General features: G+C 40.6%; 1 protein-coding gene across 6 annotated transcripts in view; it reads left to right on the forward strand.

Annotated features, from left to right (window-relative positions):
- The window catches only part of LOC149317707 (adhesion G protein-coupled receptor B1-like), a 386998-nt gene extending 365011 nt beyond the window's left edge, over positions 1 to 21987 (forward strand). For 3 of the 6 annotated variants that reach the window (XM_089518056.1, XM_089518057.1, XM_089518059.1), the window contains 5 exons: positions 6201 to 6910; positions 8869 to 8904; positions 10699 to 10806; positions 12629 to 12682; positions 17236 to 21987. In XM_089518056.1, coding sequence (XP_089374182.1) covers positions 6201 to 6910; positions 8869 to 8904; positions 10699 to 10806; positions 12629 to 12682; positions 17236 to 17433 — 1106 coding nt within the window. In that variant the 3' untranslated portion in view covers positions 17434 to 21987. The remainder of the gene's footprint in view (positions 1 to 6200; positions 6911 to 8868; positions 8905 to 10698; positions 10807 to 12628; positions 12683 to 17235) is intronic. The other 3 variants (XM_089518058.1, XM_089518063.1, XM_089518060.1) reach the window with 1 other exon arrangement.
- The last annotated feature ends 293 nt before the right edge of the window (positions 21988 to 22280 follow it).

Below are 22280 nucleotides of genomic sequence, written 5' to 3' on the forward strand. Positions count from 1 at the left end.
GAAGAAAACCTGTGATGCTTTTGGGAATTTCATGAGTTGCTCCTTAAAATCCCTCTTCCTGCTTCCAAGCTCTCTCAGGCCCTGCATAGGACTCCAATCTTCCAAACCAGGATCTGTTTAAGGATAAGAATAATTTCTCTATGCTTTTGTACCTATATTTCATTTCCTTCCCCTCCCCTCCATGTCTTTTCTGCCTTTATATCCCACACTTTGTCATGGTCTAAACCATGCATCATGTGATGACCTGATTCCTAGTTGGTAGCCCCAACTAGAGCAGGCCCAATGAATCGATGGGATTTACATAAAAGTTAATGCACCATTCAGCAATTGATTCAATCAGTCTACTTTTTTCCCCATCCAAGTCAGAAATGCTTGCTTACCAGTATACCTTGAATTTCCTGGGAAAGGGGTAGACACAACCCCATCTCTTTACTGAGTATACACATTAACTGAATCCATACATCATGGGGAGAATCATGTTGGTTTTTCCCAACTAGAGTAGATGCATTGAATCAATTGTTCAGTGATGAGTCAACATATAGATAAATTTAATTGATCCAATGGCTCAACTTTAGCTAGGACTATCTTGGTGATTTATGCCTATATAGTTGGCTACGTTCGTAAAGTATTGTGTGTTCAAAGTAACATGTTAAGTTGTCCTCACTCTTAATGTTTCACTAATATGTCTCTTCTATCCATCCAGCCATCCATACCCATGGACTTTATTTATTTCTATCATTTCCAAGTGCTCATCCACTATTCTCACCATCCAATTCTTGTTTTTTGAGAAGCAGAATCCCCACAGAGCAGATGTGGGCAATTGCAGCATTTGGGGAGGACAATTTTGATCTTCACAGACTATGGCCAGCATCTTGTTAGTGGAATGATTTGGCCATGGGAGCACTATGTAACGGATATATCCAGGTGATGGCAAGAGAAATGGAGTTGCATAAATGTAACTGTTGCACATATGGTAGCCCATTAAAAAGTACACAGAAATGTTTTTGAATGCACCTTGTCTTTATGCATTGCCTCAATGCATTGTGCATTGCAGTTGTTCAATATGTTTTCAGCCGTGTGCATTTACCACTGGCCCACATATATTGCATTATGTAGGTATTCAATATTCAGTCAAAAATTAGCTTTAAAAATAGCATCTGCAAGTGACTGGAATTCTATTCTTCAGCATCTAGGTCTTTGGCTGATTTCAGCTGCTTTCAAGGGTTGGGAGAGCAGGGGATGTTTCAACATAACTTCCTGTCCCAAAAAAAGTCATTTTATTCTTGGGGGACATTTTTCACTTTGGGATGGAGAATTTGGAAAGTTGCTCACTGGGCTGGGGGTCATTCTCTCCCTAGTCTTTCTATCAGATATTGCAACAGTATATTTGTGATCCACATCAGTTTCACATGTATTCAGTCACCCATCTGTTGTTTCCCATTCAATCATCAGTATGTTTTTTTAAATAACTGCTTTAAAATTAAATATTTTCCCATGCAGTTTTACCTAACTTAGGTCCAAAACACACCACAGAAATACTCCAGTTTGAGACCGCATTACCAGCTCTGGCTCAGTGCTAGGGAATCCTAGGAACTATAGTTTATTATGGCACCATAGCTCTTTCTGACAGAGAAGGCTAAATATCTTACAAAACTACAGTTCCCAGGATTCCCTAGCATTGACCCAGGGTGGTTAAAGCAGTCTCAAACTGCATTATTTTTGCAGTGTGTTTTGAACCTTACTCAACACAGGTATATTTCTATATATATATCCTTCTCCAGTATCTACACTTATGATTCAACATTGCTGAACATACACTTCTTTATATTTGCATTTTTGAGATCAGGAGCACGGCAAGATTAAGAGATGCATGTGATCTGAATGCTGAGGTCTTCCAATTCACATATTAGTCCAGGAGGAGTAATTTAGAGGAGTTCACCTTAAAAAGTGGACCAAATGGAATTCTCCTGGTTCCTACCTCCACTCCATACTCATGCTAAATCATTCCCATGTTCAGTTTTTCAAATCCTCTGGGTGAACACTATGGCTTTGAGCAATTTTGCCAGCCTTGCGGATTGGCAAGAGTGATCACTGAATGAACATCTGGATGACAGGGAGAGAGCAAGCCACTTCAGCACTTGAGATCTGTACCTTTGTTCCACCTACATGTATCCTAAAATCCTCTTCCTACTGGAGGAAATCTACATCTGCCTAAAATTTAATCTGTAGTTAATCTAATTTTGAACCAACCTCTGTAGAGTTGCTCGGTTTTTGAAACAATAGTAAAGGACAATCCAGTTGGACTTGATTGCCCTTGAAGTCTCTTCCAACTCTATGTTTCCAGACCAGTTCAAGATTGGGCAGGACATATTAGAGCCCTGGTGGCACAGTGGTTAAATGCCTGTACTGTAGCCATTCACTCGAAACCACAAGGTTGCGAGTTCAAGACCAGCAAAAGGGCCCAAGCTCGACTCAGGCTTGCATCCTTCCGAGGAGGGAGCTAAAATGAGTACCCAGACTGTTGGGGGCAAATTAGCTTACTTGCTAATTAGCTTACTTGCTGTTCACCGCTATGATCTTTGGAATAGCAGTATATAAATAAAACAAATTATTATTATTACCATATGACAACAGTGTATTTAATGGGCATTTTAATATTTGACTCTTTTTGTCAAAAGCAAGGATGAATTATTTCTACAATTGCATCATGTATCTGGAGAGACAAGTATATGCCAGTGGCCCCTTCAACTAAGGACAGATGAATCAGTATATTTGTGACCCACATCACTTTCACATGTACTCACTCATTCATCTGTTGTATCCCATTTAATCAGCAATACATTTTGTTGTGGCCGTTGTTGTATCCCTTCAAGTTGTTTACGACTTATGGCAACCCTAAGGCCAACCTCTCATGGGGTTTTCTTGGCAAGATTTGTTCTTTTACAATACCTTAAAAGTTTAAAGTTCAAACTATGTTCCACAATGGATACACCAGCTTATTGGCATGGGATCCATCAGCCTCCAAAGCTTCAGGTGGGGAAAGTGGCCCTAAACACATGCATGTCTTCCTTTGCCCCATCCCAGCAAAAAATGGTAACACCTTAAAAATACATTTCTGCACAGAACGCTTCAAAGACCTAATTTTCTGGTTCCAGTTCCCCCATTGAGTCTTAAGGTTTTCTAAATGAATAACTCAGTTTCAGATTCCTTGAAGGTTATTTTTCCTCAGTGTTGCTTCTAACAGGAGTGCTAATTATGTGACCTTCCAGCTATTGTTGGAGTGCAAGTCTTAGCAGCCCTACCCAGCATTGGCAATAGTGAGGGATACTAGAAGCTATAGACCAACAAGGTTTGCAGGATGACATGATTCCCACTCCTAGCTTATATAATACTAAGCAAAACAGAATGGTGGCCTTTACTTTGTTGTTTCTGTCTGGCTTCAAGTCAACTCTGACTCATGATGAATCCTTTACGAAGTTTACTTGACTGAATTTATTCAGAGGAGTCGAAGACTTTCATGGCCAGCATCCATAGATTTTTGTTGGGCTTTTCAGGCTGTGTGGCTGTATTTTTAGAAGAATTTATTCCTGATGTTTCACTTGCATCTGTGGCTGGCATCTTCAGAGACAGATGCCAGCAAAACATCAGGAATAAATTCTTCTAGAGCACAGCCACATAGCCCAAAGAACCCACAAAAAACTATTCAAAGGAGGTTTGCCCTTGTCTTCCTCTGAGGCTGAGAGACTGTGACTTGACTTGACCAAGGTCAGCCAGTGAACTTCCCTGTCTGAGTAGGGACCCAAACCCTGGTCTCCCAGAGTCCTAGTGCAATACCAAAACTGCTAAACAAAACTGGCTCACTTATTAAATGACCTCTTTCCCCATTAAAAAAAGAAGCATTCAGAAAATGGAAAGCAAGTTCATTTTGTTATGGAGTTACTGTCTTGACTCTGGGATCCTGATTGTAATAAAGAAAAGAATTTGGCATGGATGTCCTCTTAACCTATCCAGATTAGAAGACATATTCGAGAAGGAAACATCAACACATCTATTCAGTCGGTTTGTCTCAAGACTCTGAATTGTCTCTGCACACATATGTTGGTTTTGTTAACATGCACTAATAACTGAACAAAACAAGCTTCCTCCAATGTATAGGTTGTCATCCTTGGCATGCCATGCCTTCTTCATGCTTTAAAATGGCCTCCCCTAACCTGGTGAACTACAATAGCTAGAATCTCCAACCACTATGGCCAGTGGAGTGGGACTGTGAGAAATATGTAGTCAAAAATATCTGAGTGCATCATGTTGGGAGAGAAATTATTACTTTCTTGAGTGCACAGAGATATAGACTATAACATGCTCTCAAAAGAAACTGTTTCACAAAACCATATCAGATGGTTAGAAAAAACAAACAAATACTTAACCATCTTGGATTGGCTCTGCGTTTGTGAATTTTTCAAATAACATTTCCCCCAAATCCTCTCCCCAAGATCCTGTTATTGCCAAATGGCAGCTCCAAGGATGCTTTACTCATGGGGCAAGCAAGCGCTGATGCCTCCACTACGATTTACTCTTGGGAGAAGCACATGGGGTGTGAATGCCAATCATGGGTTTTCCATGATTTCTGACTATTTCCTGACAATTTGCGGGAGGCTTACTGTGTGATATTCTCCATTGAGTCATGATAGTTAAAGTGATGTCAAATTGCTTTAATTCTGCAGTGTAGCTACAGCCTTAGATTTTAATGTTGTCATTCTTTGATTGTGTCTGCCTGCTTTCTGCCCAAAGCAGCCTTCAGAACCCATTCAAAGCTCAGATCCTGCTGATGTATTTTATAAGGTGCCAGAGCTGCACAGGGGCATATAATGCTGCAGCCATATTAGGAATTATCTTACTGAGGCCACAAGGCCCATCTTAACTGGACCTTTTTTCATTGGAGGAAATGGGTTGGTAGGGCATCTATGCAGAGGTTTTGGGTAAGTAGTTAGTGGATCCTTTGGTTCTTCACTTGAGGCCTTCATCTGATGACATTGCAGCTGATACGACACATATATGCTGATTTGGAGCTCACATTGCAAACAGAAGACACACATTCTGTCCACCTGGGATACAACTAAACAACTGAAAAAGACTTGAGGACCATTTTTGTCCCTATTCTTTTCAAAGCGTCACTCAGACTCCCCCCCCCCCCAAAAAAAAGAGGGGGCCAGAAGAGATCAAGCAAAATTATGTTAACCTCTCTTGGTGTATGTGTATGTGAGTGTGTGCACTGTGTTTTTTTTAGGTCCTATTGGAAAGTTGTTATTTACAATAATTAACCAATTTCAAAGGTGAATCCTCTTTCTGAAAGGCTTCCGGGGGAGGCTATGCACCCACTTTTTGTTGACCAGGAAAAAGGTAGTCCGGGAAAACTGGAGAGGCTTAGGGCCACAAAAATTGCCTTGCAGGCCACATGCACACCCCTAGGAGATATACTTTGCCCACCTCTGCTCTAGCCATGTTGAAGAGATGAGCATGGGAAGAAATCTTGCCAGTTTCAACATGGGTCCTTGTAGCCTTTTTACATGCATCTCAGAGACTGTGCATAACATTGTTCATGCAGGCAATTCTGTCCCCACCCCCCGCTCAAAGTGATATGTCTAAGGCTTTGCATGTCCAGATGCTGCTAGTTTTTTTTCCTGATTAAAATTAAATTGGATAAAACTAAATATTGTCCTTTCCAGCAGAAGTACAATATTCGTCTTGCAAAACTAATCTAGTGGATTATCACGGCATCCCTAGATAATGTTTGAATTATTTCCAGTCTTTATTAACATTTGCAGCCCCAGTTGGGAGGCTTTGGGAATATGAGATTCATTTGAAATGTATTATGTGGAGTAAACGCATTTATGCCAGGTAAATTAAAAATCAGATAATTTCTTCCTCCTTGCTCTGATGGATGGGTGGCTGCACTGGATATTATTACCTCAGCAACAATTCAAAGCATAACCACTAATTTTGGAACAAGGATCAAGGTTTGGATAGTGTTTTGGAATACAGGGTCATAGAATGAAACAGTGATCCAAACTGGAATCTCTATGCTAGATGAAGAGAGTGAAATGTCTGGTAGCATCATTTGTTGTGGAAGTCTTTTCTGTTGTGTTGCAAGATGTTTTTGTATTACATCTACTGACAGTATGACTTTCCCCCCAACTTGTTAGTGCTCAATAAAGACATCAGCACTTGCCGCACCATGACCATCACAGGGACTCTGAAGCGCCCTTCACTGCAGGATGAGGAGAAACTGAAGCTGAACCAGCAGAAGGGTTCATCCAACTTTAACAGTCTTCCAGCCAACGTCTCCAAGATGCACCTCCAAGGGTCCCCACATTACCTAGGGGCCATCAACCTTAATGACTTCAGCAACCACACCCTTACTTTGAAGAAGGACAAGAGCCAGCCTCCCAAGTCGATCTACATCTGTGATGGAGATATCTTCAAAAAGCTGGACTCAGAGCTTTCCCGGGCACAAGATCAAGCCATAGACACCAGCTATGTTATCCTGCCCAGCAACACCTCCACCTTGCGTCCTAAGCCTCCGCCACCACCACCACCACCCAAGGATGAAACAAAATATAGCATCAACATTGACCAGATGCCACAAACAAGGCTGATCCATCTCAGCATGGCCACAGACCCAGGCTTTGTTGTCAAGAGCCCACCAAGGGAGCCTGTGGGGATGAGCTGCGGAGAGGTTCAGGCTTCCCCTATGATGCAGCAGCAGCAGCAACAACAGTTGTCCCCTCCTCTGGTTAACAAATCTGGTGACTCAAAAATGCCAAACAGCTTGTGTGACACAGGCGAGTCCAGTAATTCTGGAGTAGTATCTAAGAGTGAGACCATCTCTACCCTTTCCATGAGCTCCCTCGAAGTAAGTGTCAGCCAGCGAGGTGGTAATGCTTGTTCTTTAAAGCATAATGTCCTAGTTATGTCTACAGCATCTCATGTTCAAAGTGATCTCATGTACCAGCAGTGTAGCTACAGGAGCTGTGGAAAAAATGTGTGCATTACCTCCCAAATAAAAATTGTGCCCTTGCAGTGAAATTTTGTTTCATTGCCGCCCAGTGTGTAGCATTGCAATTGATTAAAATTTCCCCTGAGAATTTAGAATTTAGAAAAGTCATTTAGCCATCAGAAGAAAAAGGGCAGAAAAGTTAGTAAGGGAATGTGAAAACAGCAAAGCTAAGAGTCTCACTCTCTGCAACGAGGACTGAAGGATTATTTTTTTGTTTGTTTCAGGGGACAGAATTCATATTTTTTGGGCAATGCCATCCTTTGGCACCCCTCCCCACCCCCAATAGCTGGAGGGTAGTCTCTAGGAAGGGCTGGGTCACTGTGCAGGAGGCAGGGACCGTTTTCTCCACCGTGCCTGACAGCAGACTGCACCAGCGTGCCTGGAATGATGCAATATCACTTCCAACCATCATTTTGATAGTTTTACTTTTGTTTGAGAGTTTTGAAGAGGTTTAGGGAGCTCTGGGAGGACAGTGGAAGAAAACTGTCACATTTTCAGGTGGCTCAGCCCTGGTGGTGCAGTGGTTAAATGCCAGGACAGCCACCAAAACCATGTGAGTTCAGTCCTGTAGGGCTCCAAGTTGACTCACCCTCCCATCCTTTCATAGGTCAGTAAAATGAGTACTCACCTAGTTGGGAGAAATTAGCTTACAAATTGTAAACTTTTTAGAGAGTGCTTAGCACTATAAAGCAGTATAGAAATATAAGTGCTGTTGCTATTGTTCTGGCAGCTTTGTCCATCCTTCCTTGGTGTATGACATTTCCTTGTAACCAACTATATCAGAATATCTCTTCACCTTCAGAATATCTTTTCGTGGTGACCCTTCTTATCTAAGGTTTGAATCTATTGGTAGTCCCAACTACAGTAGACCCACTGAATCGGTTGGATTTGCACAGGGTCTGACTCATCATTTAACAATTGGCTGCATTTGGGATTAGCAACAGGATTCAAATCTGAGACATTTATCTTCCTGGCTCCAGCGACACTGCCAACACAAGTTATTAATCAGGAACAACACACAAACTCAGAGAGGCTGCAGCTGTTTGCTTTTACTGGAGCCAATTGGGAAGGACAACATTCTGCCCCCTCCTCTCCTTCCCCCACCAATTGAATGCAAAACTACTTTTGATTCTGAACTCCGTTTGCATTTTTCAGAGGGGAATAGCAAATACACTAGTCAATGGGCTTGAGGAGACTGGGCACTTTCTTTATGACAGATGTAAAGTATGCCATCCATCATGTGATTGGTAGGCAAAAAGCAGTGAGAGGAAGTGTTTTTCAAAGGAGGAGAACCGTTTTCTGTTCCATAACATTTCCAGATAAAAGTTAGGCCGGCAGGTTGATCCCTAAAAATATACAAGTTGTGAACTGAGTCAAGTCAGTGCATCATTTATTGTCAGGTCAAGTCCAAACTGAGTCATTGAAACAACTTCAGACTAACTTGAATCCAAGTCAGTCAACTGATGTCTACATCACTGATTTCTGGGGGGAATGAGACAATTAACAGGAATAATGTTCACTTCTGTTATCCCAGTAATATGTGTTTGTTGTTGCTGCTGTGTGTCTTCAAATCATTTCCAACTAAGGCAACTCTATCACAGGATTTTCTTGGCAAGCTTTGTTCAGAGGGGACTTGCCATTGCTATCCTCTGGGGCTGAGAGAGTGTGACTTGTCCAAGATCAACCAGTGGTTTCAAATAGTGTGTCTCTAAATCTTATTGCAATCTAATGACAAGATATGAACTATTTCATATGACACAATCAATGTACTTTTAATTAGCATTTTTTTAAAAAAAAAATCTTTCAATTTCCAGAGACGGAAATCCCGGTATGCAGAACTAGATTTTGAGGTGAGTGTCTTCTGCTTCCTACTTGTTTTGTTTTGTTTCCATTTTGAAAGACAAGGAGGGATGAACAAAAAGCTTCTTGTCTGCCCTGTTTCTGCCCCAGGCCAAAGCTAGTTTCATTTATGGATGCTTGAATATTTTGTTCAGCATGTATTTCAATGTGAGCCAATGTGGTCGACATTTCCTGAAATAATGTGTGACTGAGAGAAAACTGGCTGCCTCCACATTGCAGAAATATTTATTATTATTATTATTATTATTATTATTATTATTATTATTATTATGTTTATTATATTTATTTATATCCCACCTTCCTCCCAGTACAGGGACCAGAGAAATAATCCAGTTTGACACCAGTTTAACTGTCATGGCTCAATGCTTTGAAATTCTGGGAATTATAATTTGTTGTGGCACCAGAACTTTCCTTTACTACAGTCCCCAGAACTCGATAGCATTGAGCCATGGAAGTTAATGTGGTGTTAAACCAGATTATTTCTGTAGTGTGGAGGCAGCATGGCTCTGTGGCAGCAGAAAACAAGCTTGCTGCATTTCTACATGACATCCCTTCAGATATGTAGTAACATAGTTCTGGTACATATATATGTGCATTCACATGTACTCACATGTGTTCATGCAATTATCTGCATATGCTAACACATCTAGCTGTGCATTTGGTAGCACATTTTGGTATGTATTAAATTGTACAATGTTGCCTTCAACACAAGGGTGACAATGTACACAGAAATTTAAGCTCTGCAATCCTGGTGTTGAAGCACAGCCATGATGTTGCAATAGTAGTGCATTTGTTTAAAAGGGGGCTAATATCACCACCAAAAAGTTCACTGATATCATTGTGTGCAGGATCTATGCCTACACTGTGCAGATTGGGGTTTTGTTAGGATGTCACTGTAGCTGTACCCAGCAATTGTATAATCATAGAATTATGGAGTTGGAAGAGATCACAAGGGCCATCCACTCCAACCCGCTGCTACGCAGGAAGATACTATCAAAGCACTCTCTGTGACAGATGTCTATCCAGCCTTTGCTTACAAATCTCCAAAGACGGAAACTCCACCACGTGCCATGGCAGCATCATCCACTGTTGAACAGCTTTTACCATTAGGAAGTTCTTCCTAATGTTTAAGTGGAATCTCTTTTCCTCTAGATTGAATCCATTGCTCCATGTCCTACTCTCTGGAGCAACAGCTTGCTCCATCCTCAATCTGACACCCTTTCAAATATTTAAACTTGGCTAGCATGTCACCTGATAGGGCATGGTAGCATACACAGTTAGCTAGAAAATCAGTATAGGTAGATAGGGCATAAACCAAAGTGTTGGCAAGTTCATCATGCCCAGGGGGCAATTGAACTACCTGGAACCTATAGGAAGTTGCCCAAAATTTGGTTGCCGCACAGTGACAGAAATAAAAGCCCACTAGATTCACTCTCATATTTTCACAGAAGGTATCAGATGTCACTGAGTGATGCACTGCCATATATACCAGCCAAGGTAAGGCCTGTTGACAGAGCCCTATGCAAGTTTGTAACAGGAATCTATAGCTATTAAAAAAAAATCCAGCTAAAGTATTTACTGACAATAGTGTGCAGAAAGATGGGAAGAGATGGGAAGAGAGGATGACATTCCTCCACCCCTGTGATGAACACAGTGACATATGGCTGTGAGCATCTTCACATGAATACTCCTGCAAGGGTCAGGATTTCTAGCCATTTTTATTTAAAGCTTTGCAGGAAAACTCAGGATGTCTTCACTGGTGTGTCTTTCCTTGCCTACTACAGAAAATAATGCACACGAGAAAACGTCACCAAGACATGTTCCAGGACTTGAACCGGAAACTGCAGCATGCAGAGAAAGACAAGGAATCCCCAACAACAACAGACTGCAAGGTGAGTCTTGAATTATTTCCTGGAGAAGCCTCTCTTCTGGAGCAGTGATGTCTCATGGCTTCCATGTCAGTTAGGCAGCGAAGTCACTCCAGTTTTGTAATCTTAACTTTAAAAGAGGTATATATTGTGCTGAATTTGTTGTTGCATGCCTTCAAGTAATTTCCAGTTTACGGTGACCTTAAGGCAACTCTATTATGGGTTTTTTGAATGCTACATCCATGGAAGGAGCCTTTGTACCACTGGAATGTTTCTTTTCACAATGCCTTTTTCTTGAATGGAGACATGCCTCAAGTTGCTGAATTCTCAGTGCATGCAAAATGACTTTTCATTCCCCTAGTTCTCTATTAGGGATATAATTCCTCTCTATGTTTCTTCTCGAGGGAAGCAAATACTTTTTATTTACAATTTTCTTCCCGCTGCAAGAAATTCTTCAAAACCCTGCACAGTTTCCAAAGCCTTTTCACAGTTTGAGGCTTATTCTGCCTAAATTTGCATGTGATTGTTTTGCACAAAAACTGGCATTTTCTCATCAGGAAGCAGCATTGTGGAAAATAACATTCTTATGTATAAATATAATTTCATAGGCAGAAAATGCTGTTTCCTGTTTGTGAAGCACTGTTTTCTATGCAAATGCAAATTTTGCACATGATAAATTGCAGCATTTTTTGTGCAGGAAATAATATTTCAGCATATAAATATCATTTTTCATATATAGAAAATGCTGTCTCCTGTGCAGAAAATTCTATTTTCTGCACCAAAAGCCTGTATGTGAATTTTGCATGAAATGAGGTTCAAACTGCAGAAATTCTTGTTAGTCCAGGATTCTTCCCCTCAGAGGTCCACTACACTTAAAAAGCATGTTTACAACAATGTTTCAAATATATATTTTAATATTCCTTCCATCCTTATTCTCCACAACATAGATGACCATCCTGGGACCCTTCCCCCCAGTGCAGTTCACCAGCTCCTGAACCATCTACACAATTGTGTGTGTGTGTTCCTCAAACTGCATATCACACATACTCCTAGAAGAATCTGGGCTTCCATTTTCCCCTTTAAATGTAATGACCCCAGAGCTTTTCTTAGAAGCAGGACACAGCCAGACCATAAATGTTTAGGGAAAAAGCAAATGAGCCCTGGAACCTCAGAAGGTACCTATTTGTGGTCTACAAACTCTGTAGACAAAAATAAGGTGAAAGGAAAATTAGAAAGGATTTCTAGGCTCTCAAGGCTCACATTATGATCCACAAAAGTTAACTTTCCTCAACACTATGGTGTCTTGTGGTTGCTGTGTGCCTTCAAGTTGTTTCTGAGTTTTAGTGACCCTATATGAACCTATCACTGTTTTTGAGGGGCTGAGAGTATGTGACTCACCTAAAGTCACCCAGTGGGTTTCCAGGGCCAAGCAGGGAATCAAACCCTGGTCTCCAAAGTCCAACACTCAAAACATTAGACCATGCTGGCTGTCATAGTACCTTACTTTACCCATGTAAATCAGCCTTCCTTGAGCTCAAAAAGATGAGATCTTGATGTATGGCTAGATCCTCAATATGAGTTTTGCTCCATTACAACACGCTCTCCTCAGAAGGTTCATCCACCAATTGTGAGAAACTCATTCGACTGGATTACGAGTAATACTCCCCATGGTGCTCTACATGGGCTGAACTTTGTAATAGCAAGTCGCTTGCCAAATCCTTGTTAGCCATCTCTCATTACTTTATGGTATTCCTGGGCCTACCAGCCACATTCCGGTTCATGAGTGTGGGCCAACCCATGTTGATTGAAAGGGGGAAAAACACCCTGTTCTTTCTTATATGTTTAGGCTATAAAACGGTGGAGTGTTTCTTCGGGTGGAAGTGATAAAACTAACGCTAGCGTAAGTCTTACTGCCTGTTTTTCCTTAGAGAAAACTTCTTCACTCCAAACCTTGCCATGATGCATGTCTCCAAATGCATTCTCTCTCCGGTATGAACACCTAGCCCTCTCTGTTTATGAGCAAATCATCCCTTGAATCCTTCCTTGACCCTTTCACACCTGGCATCACCTAGCACAGAAGACCCAGGCAGGTCTTCCCATCCATCCACCTGCACAGTAAGAGCCTTGTCTGCATTTCCTCAAAGCCATCCCTGACAATGATCTTATCTTGCCTTGCCAATACCCAAAGATGGCACCTACCTCCATCTTTATCAGTAGCATGTTTTACTGCCACAAATCTTTTCTTAAACCTATAACCTGTTTACAATGTTGAACAAGTGAAAAAAAAGATGAAACACTCTCCAAACTATTCACAGTTGGTACTTCTTTCATACAAGCATTTGGGCATCATAGTTTCTTTGGGTTCCTTCTCATCTGGTGTCATTGTTACAACCTCTCACTATTATTTTTAGTTGCAGAAAATTAATAGCATGTTCCTATCAGACCTGATTTGCTTTCTCTTTGAGATGATTATTAGATTGTGCACATGAGTACACTTGGCTATGTCAACCATGACCTGAATCCTGTTGTTAGCATCAATTACTTATTGAATCAATGGGATTAATCTACATCTTCACTCCCCATTCAACAATTGAAACAAGGAGTCTCCTTTAGTTGAGACTAACCAATAGAATTCAGACTTGTTTATTTCCATGGACAGGTGTGGTACCGTAGTGTGATGATCATTGGCATGGCTTGCAAGAACATCTGATTGCTTCTTTTTTATCTTTTTTCCAGAGATTTAATGATGGACAATTAATAATTAATTAAATGTTGTTGTTTTGTGTTGTGAAGTTGGTTTTCACATACGGTAACCCTATGAATGAGAGATTTCCAGGAGACTCTGACTGGAATCCTCTATCATAGTCTACATTACCTAACTTTATATATGCTTAGCTACACAGCAGAGGTGCTAACAAACCCTGTTAGGGAAGTGCAAAGATGCACAACAGGATTCTAGCAAGAATGTCCCAATGCTCATTGGGCTCTACTGATGTGTATCAGCACTCTCTAGCCGGTGTCTTGATGTACAACAGAACCAATGGGCATCGGGACCGATGTGTATTAGTCACAATGCACATCCTATTGTGTATCATTTCTGATGTGCATGGGTCCTATTGTACATTGGTCCCAATGTGCATTGGCCACTTTGCTAGATCCCCTGTATAATAATGTAACAGTGGCCCCTTGTTGGATATGGACATTACAAAACTGCCCAGTTCTAATTCCTGGAGATGTAAGTCCACTTATGAAGATGTAAGTCCTGAACAGGTTTCTGGATCCTGTTAACAGCCCTGCTCAGATCTTGCAAACTGAGATTTTGCAAAGAGTCCTGCCCTGATTTTGCAAAGTGAGAAAGTTCATCTGTAATATTTTCTTTCTCTTTTCCTGCCACATTCAACTTTAGCAAGCATTATTGTCTTTTTCCTGCAAGTCATGTTATCTCATGAAGTGTCCAGTATATGATAGCCTCAGTTCAGTCATTTTGGCTTCTAGTTAAAATGAACAAAAAATGAAACAGTGATACTAAAAATAATATCAACATGTAACAGTAAAAGGTACGCAATCCCATTTCCATCTAAGAACGTCCCATTGAACTCACTGGAACCAAGTTCTGAATGAATATGTGCAATATAGATTGCATTGTGAATATATAAATATAATCACTTATAAATTATTTTATTACATTCTAAAAGATACACCTGGAAATGCTGCAGTGGGGGACAACAAGGCACATTAAGCTGAGCACATTGTTTTATTTTCCTCCTAAATGGATGACAATAGTAAAAATTATTTACATGTATAAACAGGCAGTTATGGCAAGAATTAAAGCACTGAAGGAAAGTAGTAAGAAATCATGTCCTGGTAGTATTGTATTATAATCCACAAGAGAAAAAAATGGAGATGTGTTTCTAAGTGTACTTAGATGGTCTAATTTTTAAAAATTTTGAAACAAGCTCAACACATTTTGCCCTATGTAAACATTGCAATTGCCTTCTTCAAAGGTGAACTATGAAACTAGCATACAAATGTCTTGTTGGTCCAGCAAATGGAATGAGATTTTCAACTTCCGAAATTTCTGCAGCTAGTTTCTTAGAGTGCCCCTGAAGGCGGCTGCTGAAATACTTACATAGGCTGAAACATGTTCAGCAATCTTCCCTTTTTTTGCTTAGGGATTCTATTGTGTGATCTTCAGCATTTGTCTCTTCAGTTTTATATCAAAGTAATTTAAAGTGATTAGTGATGATACAGTAAAATGTAATTATAATCTTCTTCATGTTTGAGGTGCCTTGGGTCCCAATCTTGGGGAAAAGGTGAGATATAAATAAAGATAATAATAATGATAACAACTTAGGAAAAAAGATAGGTAATGGATGAAATTAATCAGCACGAGAACTTGCTTTGACAAGAGGGTGAATCTAACACCTGGATCATGGAGTGAAATAGCCAGTTCTCATCAATGAATTTTGATGATAACATTTCAGATTCAGAGAAAGGTGTTTATTTTATTTTTTTACAAAAACTTATAAGGAAATATGGAAGAAGTCCAGTCTTTGCCAAGGGGGCCATGGAAAATGGCATAAATTGTTCATCTAGTCTAGAAGATAATTCACCAGCAGAATGCAGCCTGTATCATTAGCACCCTCCTGATACAGACCTAGATATCCTACCAGTACAATTTCTCAAGTACTGGGTGTCAAAGTGATGGTTGAGATTCTGGATCAGACACACAACTATGATGCTGTGGTGATGTTCCATCTCTCAATCATATGTCACCCCCCCACACACACACACACACAAATACACCTTGAACGTGCCATGTTTGGATTCTTTCAGAAAGGGATCAAATTGCTACAACATGTTGGTATGTTTGACATTAAATTCTCACTACCTTTGAGATCAGGAAGATGGGGAAACTAAGAGAAGGAGAATTTATGAGAAGATCCATCTTCTCTTTTTCAAAATAATAATCGCAACTGCGTTCGTGAGGGATTCAAATTAATGGCAGAGCATCAACAGAAATGGCAACCCACAATCTGGGCAGATGTGAATCCAGTATAGAAGAAATGTGTCCCTTTTGGAGTTCAGGAAAGGAGGCATTAGTGAAATTTATTTAATGACATAGTGCTGGCCCAAATGTCACATTCTGGCTAGGCTATCTGACTGCAAAGTAAACGTTGTTGTTGTTGTTGTTGTTGTTGTTGTTTGCCTTGAAGTCATTTCTGACTTATGGCAACCCTTAGGTGAACCTATCATGGGATTATCTTGGCAAGATTTGTTAAAAGGATGGTTTGCCATTGTCTTGCCTTAAGGCTGAAAGCATATGACTTGCCCAAGGTCACCCAGTGGGTTTCATGACTGAGCTGGGAATCAAACCCTGGTCTCCTAAGTCATAGTCCAACACTCAAACCACTATGCCATGCTGGCACTTATACCTTACCCTTCATGCCACATTTTGAAAGACTACCCAGCAATGACACACAACAACATTTAAGAAATCATTGGTGTATACTGGATGTTTATTTGCTTTAAAAAGCAGTTATTTCACCATAATGGAAAGTTACCAAGCAAACTCTAAGTGAAAACTATTCATGTTGAACTTTTTTCGTATATTTGAGTTTATTATGATCATTAGCAAAAAGAGCCAGTTAGCAATGGTACAGTTGGATCCTTTTAACCCTTTTAAATCTTTAATTTGTTTTCTTCCTTCAGATTCGCAAGAGCTTAATAAATATGCAGCTTCTAAATTCTTCCCTGGTTGAGAACTCCTCTCCTTCAGTGTGGCTCTGCCTTACTTTGTTTTAGTATTCATCCCCAGGCTTTTTCCTCCATCATTTTGGGGTTTAGTCCAGAATTTAAAGGGTCTCTCCACAGTGCTAAACTCCATCCCCACCACAGGCTCAGTAGCACCTTGAACAGATCTTTTGAAATTCAGACTAAACTCCAGGGCATATTGACCACCTCACTTCTCTGCTATTACTCCAGTCGAACCTATACCCCTGGAGCTACTGGCCTAAATCCAATTCTAGCCTCCCCAAGTCCTAACCTAACACTCAAACCACAACACTATATTAGCCTGCTGAGAAGGACATTACCAACACCCAAACAATACCACCAAAATCCAGACACATTCTTTGCTTTTACATCCATGCATACATTGCCGAAAGCCCAGTCTTTTTTCTTTCTTTAATGACATTGATTTCCAGTGTGGGAGAAAATGTGGAATCTTCTTTGAAGACAGCAGGTGTTACCTGAGACTGCTGTAGACATTGGCTTTAAAAATACTACTTAAAGAAAAATATCTGCAGGTTCTTTAAGCGCTATTTTAATTCCTCCAGAGTTCTTTGATGAATGCATTTGACAGTTAGCCTGAAAATCCTCACAGCTCTATTTTTTACTTAATACCCCAGAAATCTAACTCCCTCCTTCTCTGTTTTACCCCCCTCTCTATAGCAAGAAAAACAGCAGACGCCAAACAAGAGACCCTGGGAAGGAATCCGGAAGGTCCACTCACCCCCAGCATGGGTTAAAAAGGACATGGAGCCTGTTTCCCAGTCTCCTTTGGAACTCAAAACTGTTGAATGGGAAAAGGCAGGGGCCACAATCCCGCTGGTGGGACAGGACATCATTGACCTCCAGACAGAAGTCTGAGAAGGACAAGAGAAAAGAGACTCAGAAGGTGTGTGTCCTATTTCCCCTGCCAGGAAACAACACAAAAAAACAGCAACAACATACAAGCAGATAAGATGTTTTTATACATTAAAAAAAGAACCAATTAAAGGAAATCAAAGCAGAGAGAGAAAAGTCTGTTGGTTTCTTTTCGAAACCTTTTGGTTCAAAGGAAGTAAATATGGAGTAACCTTTGTATTGTTCTCTGCAGACAGAGTTGGGGGAATCTATTACTTTGTAGAACATAGTAGCAGTAGGTGCAGGACGAAACGTGATCTTTCCCAGGTGAGGAAGGAAGCGAAGGGAAACAAAGCAGGCCAAGGGGAAGGGAAGAATATGGGGAGGGGGAAAGGGGGGATTCAAGTTTTTCAGCCTCCAGTTCTCAGTAGTGATTGAAGGATCTTTATCAAGAGCACTGTGGCAATGGAAGTCAGGAGTGAAAGAATCTACAACCAGACGGAAGATCTCAGTGGGAAACCTACCAAGTGGTAGATGATTGCTGTTCCTCCAGACATGGCTTACTGCCCATTGGTTCTTGGAATGATGGTGGAAGGACAAGAAAAAGGCCCATCTCCTTTCCGCTCCCTTGAAGCCATCTGAAGCAGAGATTCTCTACCAAGAAAAGGCCTCCTTATAAATGGGATTTCTCCAGCAGCTCTCCATAAGCTACGTCCGGGTGCGGTGGGAGAGAAGGTCTTGGGGAGCGACTCCAACATGTCTTCTTCCTTGCTGGATTTTCTGAACTCTTTGACGATAAGAACAGCAACCGTGGCAGCAAAAGTGTGATGTGTGAACAATGAACAGAGCTTCTCTTAGGACAATGGGGTTCCGTTCAACCGATCTCCAAGAAAGAAAGAAAGAAAGAGGAGAAAGAACTTGACTGGGTAAGGGAGGGTTTTTTAAAACACACACACAGAAGCAAACATTGAACAAAAAAGAATGTAGGTCATTATATTGACTGTTAGTAGATCATAGACAAAGCTAATTGTGGGCCTTTCTACAAAAGGGTCACGTGGCCTCATTTCACCCTCCCTTTTGTTTTCAAAAGACTCAGTGCCCCTTCCCCCGGTCTACTTTCTCAAAGTGGTCAATACCGGAAAAGTTGAGCATACGGAGAACATTGCCTTAGGACTTTGAGACAAACTGGAAAAAACAAAACAAAACACTGAGTAACATCTACTTGGGGAAAAATCTATTTTTTTCTTCTTTTTCTTTTCTTCAATAAAAAGAGAACTTGAAACCCGAGGATGTCCCTTTCTTTAACTTGTGTCCTTCCAAATGTCTTTCCCCATAGTAGGTCTGCACAAATGGGGTGAGTATCCCAGGCTGGTGGGTGTTTTTCCCCACCTTTGACCTTTGAAGAAAAGGAGGGGAAATACTGTGCCAAACATGTTGGTCTTTTTCGTCCACTGGGTTGGAACATTGCATTGTATGGAGCAAATTACTAAATAGATCCTCCTTCTTTCTCTTGATCCTGGTTAAAAATCTGAGACCACAGACCCTCAAAACCGGAACAGTCGTGATTGAAATAGGATCAATTCTATGATTCTGTTAAAAATCCATAGAGATCAATGCCACTGCTGCCTCTTGCTGAGATAGCTGTAAATGTTCCATGCGAGGGCAAGATAACTGCAAACACTGATCAAGACATCTTGAAATGTTCCAATAAATATGTATATGTTCCCAGAATTTCTTCTGTTCCCACAGTGAAATAGTAAATCATGAACTCTCTTATGGCATACTTCTGCCATTTAACAGGATAATGGTCAGCAATATTTAAGTAAAGAAGAATATCAGGGTTTTTATATTGTATGTATATATGTATTAATATCAGCATTTTTAGTCAAGAAACAAATGTTCAGGATCTTTTCTCCACCGAGAGCAAAAGCCTGTTAATCTGCTCATACTTGTAGCTATACATGAATTTTCTTGTCTTTTCCCTCCATCTGTTGTATTTTGTTTGATCTTTTCCTCCACAATACAGTGGTTTGTTATAATTTTTACTTTTACCTTTTTGCCTTCAAATCACAGTTCCCTTTTGCTGGTGGTAAAAATATGGGGAGGGGAGTTTCAAATTTCATTTTGGGAAAATGTATATATGTGAGAAAGGAATGGAGATAGAATTGTAGAATCCATAGAGCTGGCAGGGACTGAAAGGTAACCCACTGCCATGCAAAAATCCATAACTGAAATAATCTTGAGAATGAGAGGCTAGAAGATCTGTTTAAATTCATCCCAAAAAGATGCCACCATCCTTTGAGGCAGTGCGTTGTTTTTAGAACAGCTCTTCCCATCAAGAAATACTTCAGAGTATAGGTGAAATATTGTTTCCCCGTAATTTGAATCAGTTGGTTCATCTCTTGTTCCCTAGAGAAGCAGAGGAAAAAAATGGCTTCGTCATTCCCATCAAGGATAGATTATGTATTGTAGACCCAGCCCTGAAATGCACAGAGTGATAAAATAGTTCCTTTTTTCAGAGTAATTCATCCTATTATTCATTGTAGTGTCTGAAAAATCCTGTTTCTATCACTTAATGCAGTGTTTAGAAAGCAATGTCCTGCATTGGTCATTATGTTTTTCTTCCTTATTTACAATCATACACACAGCCTAAATGCATTTACATTTACATATTTCCAAGTGGCCAAAGTCAAAATTTGGTAGGATGTGACACTTTTAAAGTGTCTCTGCCTCCCCCACATGTGCCTTCTCTTCCACTGAGCTCCAGGGTTTTAAAGGGATGTAGGCAAATACCACAGCCCATTTCTGCCCAAAGGCATACATTTGTGGAACAGTGTTGTCACACACACACACACCATTAGGTTGTCACCTGGTGCATCCTGCACCCTTACAGCCCCTATTGACACCCTTACCAGTCTTACCTTACTAACCATCTGCTACATCAGCAAGATGCCACCAGCTCCTTTTTGCCAGCAATCTGTGGCATGACAATTGGAAGCAGGATCCTGTTGTAACTCCTCATTGCTGGCAGAAAGGAGGTCTCGAAACATCATCCTGCTGCATCCTTATAACCTGTAGAACACAACTCCATCACTATATCCTTCCTGTAAATGGGAATGACACAAAGTTACTGTAGTGCAACTCAGTGAATATTATCTGTTGTGAGTCATGACTAAAATAGATCTATTGAAAGAGATAGATTTACATATTGAACAATTAATGAGGATTTTAGCAACTATGTATGTACTCCTTTTCTTCATCCTTCTAGAACAGGTCTTGGCATGCTCCAAAGCCCAGGAGACAACACTGCCAAAATCTGGAGCTCTTCTGGAGCTCTGGACAGCCATATCGTCCCCATCACTGCTAGCATTTTCATGACCACAAGTGATGGCAACGCACCTTCAGCCACCTCTTCAGCTATTTGAAGAAAGGGGTTAGCTGTTTTGTGGTGGGTAACTCCTTGAAAGAACATAGAATAATCCCTCAAAGAACTTTTTTTTTTTACATTTAAAAGCCACCAGCTCCAAATCTACTTTTTAAGCTGAAAAATCCATTGTAATCTTTACTAATTTGAACTGGAAATTGGGGGAGGGATCTGACAAAGATGCAGTCATGTGAGCATCATTTTGTCCTAGACACTTTGGTGCAGCCTAATAAGCAGCCCAAACCTCCTCCGCTCAGTAAAATATATATGCTACCCTAAAGAACAACCATACCCCTGGGAATCTGTGAAGACCATTAATATCCTGTGGGTTGAAGAATAAATCCAGATCCCTAAATCTCAATGTTATGATGGGAAATAGGAGGAAAAAGGACTTGTTAAGCACTATAATATACTTCAGTGGTTGTCAGACTTTTGCTCTCCAGATGCTTGCAACTTCAGCTTCCAGAATTCTTGAACATTGCTTATCCTGGCTGGGAATTCTGAGAGCTGAAGTCCCAAACATCTGGAGGACCAGACTCTTAGAACCATTTGAATACTTAACAGAATGTCAGCCAAGGGTTGGGAAAGATAGGGTTCCAATTTCTCATTCAATCCAAAAGACTCGCCAGTTGCTCTTGGGACAGTTAGTGTCTTACTTATTTCACAGGGTTGTTTTCAGGAGGCCAAGATGGGAAATCCTATATGTGCTGCCCCAAGGTCCTTGGAGGAAATGCAGGATAGAAGTTTAAAGGGAGAAAGAAGGGAATGTGAGAAAGTGTAATGCTCCAGAGAGGCTGTAGTAATTTGTACATGGGAAAATAAATAAAGAAATTATGTATGCTTTCCCCTCATGTACGATGTGTTGAGCTCTGTGCGCAAAGGTAAAGTATCTAAGCAATTAATTTTGTCCGTGTTGTGCTTTACGAAAGTAAACAAAGGATCGGAGTATTAATCCACTGAGTTCAAGAGGCTTAAAATGAATTCAGTACAACTATGTAAATACAACAGGGTTTTAGACCATGTTATATGGGATTTGCCAAGCAATCTTCTCACCCATGGCAGCAGTTTTGGTATTTAGGGCTTGGATTTCACTTCACAGGTATATCACGATCGACATCAACCTCCTTCTGCCAATAATTTTCCGAAACACTTTATGTCTGGTTCTGTATCAAATTCCATATAAAGTTCTTCAGTAATGTTAAGATTATATGAATTAAGATTGTATGGGTTCTTTTTGCAATGGCCCACATGTGGCTGCCAGAGTTGCCAATGAAATATTTCCAGAAATAAAGTTCAAAGCACAGTCTAGATGTTTGCACCTTCTTGGGCTAAGTCTCAGAAAAATTCCAACAGAAGAAAAACGACAGCTGAGATCCTACATTGCAGACAATTACAAAAGCATAACTCAGTAACATCACCTGACCCACCAAACCTTTCTTAACAGCAG

The sequence above is a fragment of the Sceloporus occidentalis genome, unplaced genomic scaffold (assembly GCF_023333645.1).
Source record: "Sceloporus occidentalis isolate IW3139 unplaced genomic scaffold, rSceOcc1.0.p SCAF_3, whole genome shotgun sequence".
NCBI classification, from domain to species: Eukaryota; Metazoa; Chordata; class Lepidosauria; order Squamata; family Phrynosomatidae; genus Sceloporus; species Sceloporus occidentalis.